The sequence below is a fragment of the Diabrotica undecimpunctata genome, chromosome 8, assembly GCF_040954645.1.
Source record: "Diabrotica undecimpunctata isolate CICGRU chromosome 8, icDiaUnde3, whole genome shotgun sequence".
In the NCBI taxonomy this organism is placed as follows: Eukaryota; Metazoa; Arthropoda; class Insecta; order Coleoptera; family Chrysomelidae; genus Diabrotica; species Diabrotica undecimpunctata.
The window spans coordinates 132,889,176-132,903,054 of NC_092810.1; the positions used below are offsets into that span (position 1 = coordinate 132,889,176).

Genomic DNA, 13,879 nt, shown 5'->3' on the forward strand with positions numbered 1-13,879 from the left:
AAAAGGCTCAACGTACAACAACGTGTGAGGTATCGATGAAAAGGGGAGGTGCTAACGAATATGTTAAAGTAAATAACGAAACGCAAAAGACAATACCAAAAGGACACTAAGCTTGCAACCTCGAAACGGCTCAACGTGTGAGGTATCGATGGAAAGGGGAGGTGGTAATGAATATAGTAGCATGAAAAGCAAACGCAAAAGACAATGCCTAAAGGACACTAAGCTTGCAACGTCCAAACGGTTCAACGTACATCAACATACATCAACGTACAACAATGTGTGATGCTAAGATAAAAATAAAACGCAAAGACATCGGCGCTACGTTTGTAATGTCCAAACGGCTCAATGTGTGAGGTATCAACGAAAAGGGGAGGGGGTAATGAATATGTTAAGATAAAAAAAGTCATATCTCTGTTGTTATTAGTCTGATTACTACGTGTAATACGTTAAATGAAAAGGGGAGGTGACGGGGAAATATGTTAAGATACAAGACAATGACTAAAACGCCGCTATATCGGATCTTTGTTTAGCATAATAGACATTTGAGGAAAGTGAGGCCAATAGAGAATCATCGTCAAAAAACGGTGCTATATCAAATATTCAACATAGTTTGAATGAGATTCCACGTCTATTACAGTTCATCATCTCGTCACGCCATCTGTCAACCACATCTAGCACCTGACATCGTAAAAAGACACACAGCCTCTCTCTCTCTCTCTCTCTCTCTCTCTCTTTCGTGAAACAAAGCGAAAGGTGACGCTGCTCTCCCTCTCGAAACAATGCGAAAGGCGACGCTGAAAACGATATAACGTGCAACAGCGTGTAAGGTATTACTAGCAATAGAACATGATTATTTAAAGAACGTATACCATTCTTACAGTATGACCAAACCAACAAACGTCCTCAATATAATCTCTGAGTAAGTACTACTATAAACGGAACGTTAATTACTATACAGCACTATTATTCTATATATGCATATCTACGGCAGTTCGAGTAATATTATAAAAATTATAGAATACAAATGTATTATGAGTTGCATACTATATTTTATCTATGACAATTCAGGTGATATAAAAATCGCCGAATAAAAAAAAAAATGGTGAGTTGTGCAACAGCACTATTATTCTGTATATACGTATCTACGACAGTTCGGGCAATATTATGTTTTGTAGGTTAGTATTGTGCTTTTATAATTATTAGCTATAATCGATCTGTAAACGTAATATAGGAGGTCCTCCCTACTCCTGTAAAATTTATAGATGATACATAATTGAACGAATAATGCAAAATCAGTATCAATTAATCATTCGGCTGAGTAAGATGGAAAAAATTGAGCTGTTTAAAGGTCAGAACGCAGTCAGAAAAATTAAGCAGTTAAATGTAGATGACATACTTATTGATCAATGGATGACAAATATGAAAGTTAGCTGCGACATCCTATATATCGAAGGAGAACCGGCATCGTTTGTTCTATTATCGAAATGTGACTTTGATCCACTAGGACAACACGATATACCAAGAGTAGTAGATTACATATATACATTACCAAAGTATCGGAGAAAAGGATACGCATGCAAACTTATAGAACATGTAAAGAAAAATAACCAATTCACAGCATTCTGCTCCAACGATGAATCTGAACGACTTTTTTCTAAATGTAAATGTATTAATCATGGAATAATGAATTATAATGTAATGTTTAGATATCCATAATAAATTTATATACAATACATATTGTGTCTTTTAACTTAATGTACCTTAATATACTTTAAAATAATGGGTGGTGCAGTATACAATGTCAATACATAAAGACAAACTTTTCCTTTATTACATTAGTCGATCAAATTTTGTCTTGACAATTGTACGGTTGAGATAAGCGATTTTATGTAAGATTATCAACTTTTGGTAGTTGAGGAAGGAAAAATAAACCTGCAATAGAGTTAGCAGTTTCTAACTAGAAACATAAGATATTGTTAAGTGCTACACCTGTGGAGTGGAGGTTGAAATCAAATGTCAATATTCTTGACGGTCGTACAAAGTTTAGTCCTAGACACAAATTTATAAAACAAAAATACAACATATTTTCTCTCACAGCATTATCATCAACAATATAGCAATATCAAAGTTCTACTCCAAAATATATTAAATAAAACTTTACGTTTGTATCCAAAATGACTGAAAAAAGCTTAATCCCATCAAAGATGAAAAAGAAGAGGGTTACATTCAACGAAGATTTAAATCAAATATATTTTATCTATAAACTAGAAAGGGACTACAATTTTGAATTGCTGGACCGAATGCGATTCCAAAATCATGTATATGAAACTGCCATAGTTATTAATCCCATATTAGATGTCACCTATAGAAATAATGTATACAATAAATTAGAAATGAAGAAATGTTTATGTCACAACATATTTCTTCATTCGAAACCCAGGAATTTAAGGTGTCATACGATAAAATTCAGCAATAAATGCTAATAATAAACGATGGGGCGTCAACGAGACCTTATACATAGCATTTTCTTAAATCAGTCATGACAACGTAATTCATTATTTAAAATCCTTTAATTTGGTGGGTCACACATCGATTTCCGCTTATCCATTCAAAAGATATAGGGTACAATGCCATAAAGACCGTTGCGATAACTTGGTTGAATTGTAAATGCTTATTTATTGTTATTGACGGTAAAACAAAACCATTGGCATAGGAAAAACTCTTATCGCATTTTGATCTCTAGCAAACCCTAATTCGCTCAATTTTACACCAAATGCTCCGTGCAGGATACCATTAGAAAGGTATTTTCATACATATTACGAAAATCACTGACCAAGTGCTATTCTCTCATTATTTATGACTAAAAAACATCGTAAAACGAACTAACGTCAAATTCTCAATACCCTTGTCCTAAAAAACATTAAATTTATATAAAATTTATTTATATGATGTCAAACAGGCCTTGTACATGACATTGTCATAAAACAAACATCTCAGCCTAATTTGTCGTTCAAAATCCTTTAATTTGATAGGTCATACGTCGATTTCCGCCTATGCGTTCAAAAGATATATGGTAAGGTGTCATAACGGCCATTGCGATAACTTGGTTGAATTGTAAATGCTTATTTATTGTTATTGACGATAAAACAAAACCATTGGCATAGAAAAATCTCTTATCGCAGTTTGATCTCTAGCAAACTCTAATTCACTCAATTTTACACCAAGTGCTCCGTGCAGGATACCATTAGAAAGGTATTTTCATACATATTATGAAAATCACTGACCAAGTGCTATACACTCATTATTTATGACTAAAAACATCGTAAAACGAACCAACGTCAAATTCTCAATACCCTTGTCCTAAAAAACATTAAATTTATATAAAATTTATTTATATGATGTCAAACAGGCCTTGTACATGATATTGTCATAAAACAAACATCTCAGCCTAATTTGTCGTTCAAAATCCTGTAATTTGATGGGTCATACGTCGATTTCCGCTTATCCGTTCAAAAGATATATGGTAAGGTGTCATAACGGCCGTTGTAATAACTTGGTTGAACTATAAATGCTTATTTATTGTTATTGACGGTAAAACAAAACCATTGGCATAGAAAAATCTCTTATCGCAGTTTGATCTCTAGCAAACCCTAACTCGCTCAATTTTGCACCAAGTGCTCCGTGCAATATACCATTAGAAAGGTCTTTTCATGAATATTACGAAAATTACCGACCAAGTGCGATACGATCATTATTTATGGCTAAAAACATCATAAAACGAACCAACGTCAAATTCTCAATACCCTTGTCCTAAAAAACATTAAATTTATATAAAATTTATCTAGAAATGTGGAGTCCTGGACGCCGACAGAGACGCTCGCGAAAAAACTGAAAGCATTAGAAATAAAAGTGTACCAAAGCATTCTTCACCGAACATGTCACCAAAATAGAGGTAGTCCACAGAATCGGAAAGATAAAGAACCAGTGAGCACAATTAAACAACGAAAACTTGAATATCTATTCTATATACCAAGACAACTTTCGGATTGATTAGTTATTTAGGATAAATAGACACTAAGCGAGGTAAGACAGGAGAAGAGACTCATGGAGCGTGGTAATAGATAGGGCTCACATCGGTCGAAAGCAAGGTCCGAGAGCAAGATCAAAATTGCCATGTTAATAGCTAACCTGGCAGCGGACAGGGATACATAAAGAAGAAGAAATGTGAAACCTATATTAGTGTATACTGACCTAATATATAATTACCAAATTCGAAGACATAAAAATTCTTGTCCTAAAAAAATATAATATTTGTATAAATTAATAATCGAAGACTTGAAAATTTTGTTATAGAAATATTTTAAATACGAATTTATTTCATCATTTTAGTTATAAATCGAACGAAACCGCTGATAAGACTACTCGTAATAGGAAGTAAAAAATGATAGTGGTAACCACAGTCGCAAGTTTCTAAATTGATAACAAAGGTTCTCATACCGCAATATCTGCTTTTGTAGGAAATATTTTGATAGTGTGGTTTTTACTAATAAAAACAAAAAAAAATATATTATTTTATTCTAGAATGTAAGCTACGTAATCCTAGAGTATAAATAACCGAATCTAGCATGAATTAAACATAGTATTACTAGCGGTCTCAGACGAACTATATTGTGTACAGTTTTAGTGAGTGAATAATATAAGGTAAGTTATTTTTTGAAGTAAATATAATTTTATTTCTTATGTCTTATTGTGATTTATAAATATTTTTTTTATTTCCTGCGTTTTTCTAAATTGTATAATGCACCACATATTTTTAACTGAGTTTACGTTTTATTTTAAAAAAATAACAGCTCTTTATGATATATTTCTTCTATACTTTATCTTATTTTATTTCCTTGGTATATAAATAAATAAGAGAGGTTTTTACTTTCTATATTAAGCTATTAGTATATGATTTTACGGTTTATTTCATATTTGTACTTTGATTTCTATTTTATGCTTTTTCTAAATTGTATGATGTACCCCATATTTTCAATTGATTTTATGATTTATTTCTAAAAAATAGTAGCTTTTTATGCGACTTTGTGATCTACTTCTTCTTTGTACCAATAACCGACCAAGCGTAGCTAATATTTTATATACGACCCATCCGCAGTGTCTTCGATAAAAAAGAATATAACTACTGTACGTATACAAGAATTCTGTGCGAAGTTCTGTATTCATTTATATTTTCTGTGTGTATTTTTGTTTATATTTTGTATGTTTTTTGTTATGCTAACCGTCATAAGCCTTTGTTCTTGTAGCTAAGGGACTTGATTGCAAAACATTATGTATACAGCCTGCTTTAATTTTTATGGAAGCTTTTTGTTTTTAGAAACACTGAATGTTCAAAACATATTATCGAATAGTTCTTGTTACTCAACAACAACCCCGTTTCTATGCATCTACTACTGATTTGTACACAGAAACACAGCTCTGCCCTCTATGTTCATGAATAATGCTCAAAACCATCACCAACCTCTCCATGTATTATCCTTCAGTTTATATTCATGCAGCCCATTTTATTTCTTTGTTACTTTTATTGCCATTTTGTGAGATGTAAGATACCTCGCAATACAGACAATTTCTACCCATTTTATTCGTATTCATGTCGCCTATTTTGCTTCTTTGGGTTTGTTACTGTTCTTGATATTTGTGAGCTGTTAGATACCTCTCAATACAAACGATATCTTTCCATTTTATGTGTAGCCTATGTTCTTTCGTGTTTGCGATACTTTTTTCTAATATTTACGAGGCTCAACAGCTCGCTCTCTCTATCGGTATTCATGCTACTAATTCTCTTTTCGCCCTGAACTGTCTGTTGCCAAAAAAAACTTTCATATTTTTAGGCAAGATATCTGTTCGAAAATAACTAAGTGTCTGCAATGTAAAGCAGTCTCACATAATTCTTTCTACTAGCAATAGGACAAAGCTATATTCTCTTTTATGTATTCTTTTTTTTTGTGAAAATTACTGATGAGATACCGTTTATCGCTGTTCCACATTCTTTGAAGACGTTAGTTTACAGAATATTTAGAATTCTATTTCATGTGTAGCTGATATTTACCGAACATATTTTTATTTTATAAAAATATATTGACAATCTTAGTGCTGCATTGGGTTAGTAATTGAAAATACTATGGGTGTTTTGTTTTTTATTTAAATTATTTCATACATACATATATTTTATACAAGTACATTGTTAAAGTTAGGAATTAAAAAACTAGACGTCCTCACCGATTTATTTTAACATTTTCATCCGTAGATCTAATAGTACAATGGTTAAACGATGGTGCCTCATATTCAATGTCTGTACGTTGTTTAAATTCTCGGTCAAATTTTTCAATACTATTACTTCGTTTCACATTTTTCCCGGCGTTTACGAAACGGCCTCGACGATGCTTATTTTTAAACAAATGTTTGAATATTTTATTAAATTTATCTGGGAATGCTTGATATCATCGCTACTTTTAGATACACACACATACACACAACTTTATTATTTTCATTCTTAAAGGTCAGATGTCGTATCTGTTATTGAGAAGATGAACTTAAATTCTGAAGTTTCTTGGTTGTTCTAAAATTTCTTGTGTTCTTGAAGTATGTGCCTGTTATTAATCGATAATATCTAGGTACTTCAGTTCGTCTACAATTTCAGCTGCTTCTTCTCCCATTAAAGCGTCGGCTTCCGAAAGAATTTTAAGGCCTTTCACAAGCATGTTTGGGTCATTATGTTCGTTGTAGAGGAACCATAACTCTTCCAATTGGTCAAGTATCTGTTTCTTTGCTATGTCACGAATCCTTGTTTCAGCAGCTCGTGTAGGAAAATCAACATGATTTTTCTTTGAAGCTTGCAACTGCATGTCTTCTATATCTTGAGCCTTCTGTGATATATGTCTTCTTTTACATTGTTGTTGTGTGTGTGATGTATCTTCTACTTGGGTATGTATTTTGACATTTTTTGTGGTACCATGTAAGGTCTGTGGTCTTCTTTTTCTATTTCCCAGATACATCGGCTTGATAATTTTTTCATATTTTGTGGTGTGAGATTGGTGACGTAATCGGCCTCGTCCATCCTTGTGTGCACCGGATATGTCTAGAAGAGCTTTGTAGATTTTTTGATCAGCTAGTGTATATTGTGTAGGTTCTTTCGAGAAGATCAGGTCATACAGCCCAGGTGTAGCTTTAAAAATGTGTGAATCCATTTGAATGCTATCTTTACCGAACTCAATTGTTTTATTTCCAAACGACCATTTTCCAGTAGACCAATTAACATTTGGACCATATATGTGGTCTACATTCCCTAAATCTTGCGTATATTTTTCTAAATAAGGGTTGTACGATGTTTGCGTATGTAGAGGTTCGATGTCATCACTGACCTGTGATGGCTGATGAGTTTGTGAATCATCTTCGTTGAGATCTGGTTTAGGGACATTCACATAGTTGGCTATTTCTTTAAGAGGCGTAGTTATTGGCTTAAACGTTGTCTGTAGAAGTTCTTTATCATCAGCTTGCATTCTTCTAAGAGCTTTATACTTTTCTCTCACAATTGCAGCAAGTTTTTTTACTTGAACCCCTCTGTTTGAAGACATGTTAATAAATGAATTCTTGACTTTGAGTCCATATATTTATACATCTGCACCCTTCTGTTAACATGTCTCTGATGTCGTCTGTACATCTCAGGTATCCCTCTATGGTCGCCTATGCCTTCTGTTAGCGTATATCTGATGACGTCTGGTACCCCTGTGTGGTCGCCTATGCCTTCTGTTAGCGTGTATCTGATGACGTCTGGTACCCCTGTGTGGTCGTCTATGTCTTCTGTTAGCGTCTATCTAATGGCGTCTGGTACCCCTGTGTGTCTCTGAATATGTGTCACTGATGGTGTCTGTATGTCTCAGGTACCCCTCTGATGCTCTCTGTATTTGTGTCACTGAGGGCGTCTGTATGTCTCTGGTACTCTCTGCATATGTGTCACTGATGGCGTCTATGTATCTCTGATACCCCTCTGTGACTCTGCATATGTGTCGCTGAAGGAGTCTGCATATCTCACGTACCTCTCTGATACTCTCTGTTAGCGTGTCACTGATGGCGTCTGCTATGTTCTGCTACCCTCTCTTAGCGTGAAAGAAAATGGTGGCCTAATCATACCTGTGTTTATTGGTGATGTATTATTTAAATTACACCTTTCTGGTTAAACCAGTATAGTATAGGGTATCAGTTCTACCTATGTCAGCCATTCGCTGTTACCTATATTATTGTTAATAATTGAGTTACATTTTATTTATTAATTTATTTTTTTAAGTATCTTTGCTACAGTAATAAAAAATATTCTCTCGTATTTCCAGTAGACATGCCGGAGCCTCTTTAAAATATGCTATCGTCGATTTGCTTTTCTTAAAATCATGATAAATATCAACCATTTTTACGTCTTCTCCGCTTTTGCACATAAACATTCCTTTTTTCATCGTATACAATTTGATGAGGCAGATGGTGTTTTGTATTTGCATCTGTTGGATCGAATACTATCCTATTATGTTCATTCCAGAAATGTGGTGTAATTACAATTCCATTTGAGTAGACCTTTGCACCTACTACCACTTTTGTTGTTATCCCATACTGCCTGGCAACTTCATGAAAGATTAAACTAGCCGGTAAACACGCGCCTGCGTAGTTGTCTCGAATAAATTCTTGATCGATACATGTCTTGATCAAGTTTAAGTGAATGTATTGTTTCATATTGGAGCAACTGATGTGTTTGCTTTGACTATTTTTTCGATGAATTAAAACTTGTTGCTAATATTCAGAGTGTGTTAGTGATGAAAGTGGTGGTGGGAGTTCCCTCGGCGAAAGTTTATGCAAATCTAACCGAATAGTTTTCAATGCCGTGTTTATTTTTCCTATGTCGATATATATCGGTTCTATTCATACATTTTCCACATCTTTCGCAAAGTAGCAGACGTCTATCATAATTAAATTACCATTTTTTTGAAATCTTCGTAACTAGACCAGGAAGAAGAATTATATGGAACCCACTTTCCACCATTTAAACCTCCTTTAATGTATCGCAAAATTCGCTTGGGGTGACATCGGGATACTCCTGAAGACAACTCTTACAATTCCTAACCATGACTCCTTCTTCTGATAGAATGATGAAGAATGATAAGATCAACTTATAATTTTATATACCTACACCAATCACCACAATCTTTCTGCTAAAATTTTGTTTCATAGTTGGTGGTACTGCTTCTTTTTATGTTGGTAGTACTGATACTTCCTTCTATCTCTCGTAGCATTAAGGAAAAAAAAAATGTAACCAAGTTCAATAAATATCTTAAATGTAGCACTTTTACATTGATTCTTATGGAAGAACAAGCACAAATCCACACATTTCAGGGGCCTTTTATAAACCATTTAGTCTTCCGTTCGACTAAAAGTACTCCTTATACTACACATTAAGGTTTTTTCTTCATTCTGTTTCAGATATTCCTAGCGTTCAGACGTGCTCTGGTAAGTCTTTAATCATTCAAAAGTGTGCTCTGGTGAGTGATATTTTCTCAAAATTTTTTGAAAATTTTGGATTTTTTTTTTGGTTTTTTTGATAATTTTTGAATTTCTGATTTCAATTTTTTAAATAAATTTTGAATTTCAGATTTTGGTTTTTTGTTTAATTTGAATTTTTTTGTGTAAAAAAATGTTGGCCGAAATTATCTTATATATAGCATCCATCTTGGGGTTGATTAGAAATGATTATAATGATGAAAATGTTAGAAAAGGGCTGGTAGAGTGTACGAAAGCTATTAAAAAGATACATAATGCAATGAGAACTGCAAAAACGACGGGGGAGAAGCAGCACCTTGAAGCCCAGATGCGGCAAGTAAAAACTCTGCGAAACCAGCTGAAAGCCGAACACAAGAAGGGGGCAGGACTCACACCTACGAAGGAAACTGCTAAACATAGAGTGCAATGGGATGACTCCATATCAGCATTCAACTCGAGAATTAGAACGGGAGTCATCTCAAACATTAAACACAAGGATCCAGGCAGTTTCCTTAATGATTGCAAAGCCCTTTTTAAGCGGAGAATCCAAAACGTACTTAAGAAAGACGAGGCAGTAAAAGTTAACATGACATTTGGTGGAGACTTCGAGATAGCTAGCGGAGAGAAAATCCATAAAGATACAAAATATTTCACCACATCGAACTCGCCAATATATCGAGACACCAATCTTGATGAGTGGTTTGAAAAGAAAGTGGTAGAACCCATCAACAGAGACTTGGAAGAATTCCAAGAACGTGATTCCGGATGGGCACTAAAGGCAGTTGTTAACCTGGGGGTGAACATTAATAAATTTACACCGCAACTAGGCTCATCATATATTGAACTTCCTCCTCAGATAAAGAGAAAACAAGCATGTATTAATGTTAAAAATGATGATGAGGCGTGCTTCGCGTGGGCCGTTGTATCAGCGTTATATCCATGTCGAAATAACTCTGCTTTAATGAGCTCATACCCGCACTACTCTAAAGTGTTAAAGCTAAAGGGAATTCAGTGGCCTATGACTATTAAGCAGATTCTAAACTTTGAGAAACAAAACGATATATCCATCAATGTTTATGTTCTAAAAAAAGAAAAAAGAGATTTTACGACCCTGCCAGCCTTCCTAACAAAGAACAAGAGGATTAAACATGTGAATCTGCTTTTGGTACAAGATAAATACGATGATGATACCGAAGGTCCTATTAGATGCCATTATGTATGGATAAAAAATCTATCTCGCCTATTATCAAAACAGTTAAGTAATGAAAATGGAACAAAACATGTCTGTGATGCCTGCCTCCATTACTTTAGATCGCAGGAAAAGTTAGATGTTCATAAGACAAGTTGCAAAGGGCGATTGGATCATATATGCGATAGGTGTTTACAACCAATTTCATCGGCTGTTCAGCTAGAAGCCCACACCAAGAATTGTGTAAGAATTAACGAAACAGCCATTAAAATGCCCGAGGAAAGCAATAAAATGGTAAAATTTAAAAATTTCCGGAATAAGATTAAAGCCCCCTTCGCCGTGTACGCGGATCTCGAGAGTGCTTTGAAACGTACAGGAGATCCTAAAAAACCTCAAGAGCATGTTCCTGTAGCAGTTGGTTATTTCTTTAAATGCTCGTATGATAATGCGCTCTCTTTTTACAGATCGTATAGAGGAAAAGATTGTATGCGGTGGTTTGCAGATGAACTTAATCAGCTTGCTGAGGATGTTTCTACGGTGTTTATGTGCCCATATGATATAAATATGACAACTCAGCAAGAGAGCGATTTTCATACAGCCACTCATTGTCATATCTGTGAGAAACGCTTCTCCCCCAATGATAAGAAAGTGCGAGACCACGATCACCTCACTCCAGAAAATAATTACAGAGGGGCAGCTCATGAAGGGTGTAACATTAATTACAAAGACGCTCACACTATTCCAGTGATATTTCATAACCTTAGCGGATATGACGCCCACTTCATTGTTAATGATATTGCTACACACATCAAAGGCCCCGTAGATCTTCTTCCTATTACTAAGGAAAAATATATCTCTTTTACGAAACACATTGATGACGCTCGAATTAAATTCCGTTTTATCGATAGTTTTCGATTCATGGCGTCTTCCCTCGATAAACTTTCTTCGTATTTGCCCAAATATACTAACCTCAAATCTCAATTTTTATCGCTTCCTGAGGAGCAATTCAGTCTTCTAACCAAGAAAGGTATCATGCCTTACGATTATATTGATTCATTTAAAAAATTTGCTGAAATGTCTCTACCCCCCATTGAGTTCTTTTATAATAAACTTGAGGATAAACCATGTCCTCGACGACATTATCGTAGAGCCCAAGATGTCTGGTCTTCATTCTCGTGCTCCACTCTCGGGGATTATGTAGATCTTTATATGAAGACCGATATTCTTCTTCTTGCAGACGTTTTTGAAGAGTTCCGATCCAGTTGTATCAAAACATATAATCTTGACCCAGCTCATTACTTCACTCTTCCCGGCTTCACGTGGGATGCAATGCTTAAACATACCAAACATGAACTGGAGCTTTTAACAGATCCAGATATGTTTTTGTTTGTGGAGCGTGGTATTCGTGGCGGTTTGAGTCAAGTATGCTCGAAACGTCGCGTCCACGCTAATAATAAGTATATGGCATCATACGATCCATCGAAGCCTGATTCATATCTAATGTATTTTGATGTCAATAACCAATACGGCTGGGCAATGTCACAATATCTTCCCTATGGTGGTTTCGAGTGGGTCGATAGCAATATTGATGTCCTTTCCATTGCTGACGATGCTTCTGAAGGGTACATTCTCGAGGTTGATCTGGAGTACCCTCAACATCTTCATGATCGTCATAAAGATATCCCGTTTTGTCCTGAGTCATTAAATTCTAAGACTATGCTTCCTCCTACACGTCCGCGAGAGCAGACTAAATTAATGGCCACCCTACATGATAAAGAAAGATATGTAATACATTATAGAGCACTAAAACAGGCGCTTGCAAATGGATTGATCCTGAAAAAGATACATAGAGTATTGAAATTTGCACAGGCTCCATGGTTAAAGTCCTACATTGACTTGAATACAAATCTCCGGAAGGCAGCGAAAAATGAGTTTGAAAAGAACCTTTTTAAGCTAATGAACAACGCTGTGTTTGGTAAGACCATGGAGAATGTGCGCAAGCGCGTTGATATTAAATTGTTGACGGAATGGCAGGGTCGTTATGGAGCTGAAGCAAGAATAAGTAGTCCCCTGTTTAAAAACGCTACTATCTTTAATGAAAATTTGGTTGCTGTCGAGATGCATAGAGCAGAAATATGGTTAGATAAACCGATTTATGTTGGAATGAGTATTTTAGACTTGGCTAAAACGACAATCTATGATTTTCAATATGGATACTTAGCTGGCCGGTTCGGAGAAAACTTTACAACTTGCTATACTGATACCGATAGTGTAATCGTGGAACTACGTGAACAAGACCCGTATAAAGCAATGATAGATGATTGCTATAAATATTTTGATACGTCTGACTACCCAGTAGATAATATTTACGGCATCCCTCGGGTTAATAAGAAGGTATTGGGTATGATGAAAGACGAGAATAATGGTCGTATAATGACTGACTACATAGGGCTCCGATCTAAATTGTATACAACAAAAGTAGCTATCACAGAAGATAAGATCGAAAACAAGAGGAGGGAGTTGAAAGAGGAAGAATATGAGGATGATGAGATTGATACAATTATTAAAAATTATGGCGTGACAAAGAAGGCGAAGGGGGTAAAGAAATCGGTCGTACACACTAAAATTACGTTTGATGACTATGTAGAGTGTTTGGATGACTTTAAATATAAGATCGCCACGCAGAATCTTATAAGATCCGATAGGCATCATGTATATACAATTACCCATGAAAAGGTTGCGCTTAGCCCCAATGATGATAAAAGACATCACCTTCCGGAGTCTTATGATACGCTTCCATGGGGGCATTATTCAATTAATAATCTTGAGATGGATGTTGATTAGAGTTAAAATAAAGCATGATTTTGCTAAGTACTTAATTTTAACATTTATCATTGATGATCTGATTGACTGTAAGATGGATGCAAATTGTATATTATCATTTTTTAAAACTTAATTTTTTTCTTTTATCACTCATCGTTTTTATATAATTAAGATTAGCATATGTAGTTGATTCAATATAGTCATTATAAAACTTTATTACAGCTAACATACTGCTAAATATATCTGGAACAGACCCTTTTATTATATTCCTTTTCTGAACCTTTCCCTCAT

General features: G+C 34.9%; 1 protein-coding gene across 1 annotated transcript; it reads left to right on the forward strand.

Annotated features, from left to right (window-relative positions):
• The first annotated feature begins 9,730 nt into the window (after positions 1–9,730).
• Positions 9,731–13,609, forward strand: LOC140449124 (uncharacterized). Its single transcript, XM_072542269.1, has one exon. The coding sequence runs from the start codon at positions 9,731–9,733 to the stop codon at positions 13,607–13,609; it is 3,879 nt and encodes a 1,292-aa protein (XP_072398370.1).
• Positions 13,610–13,879: the final 270 nt, after the last annotated feature.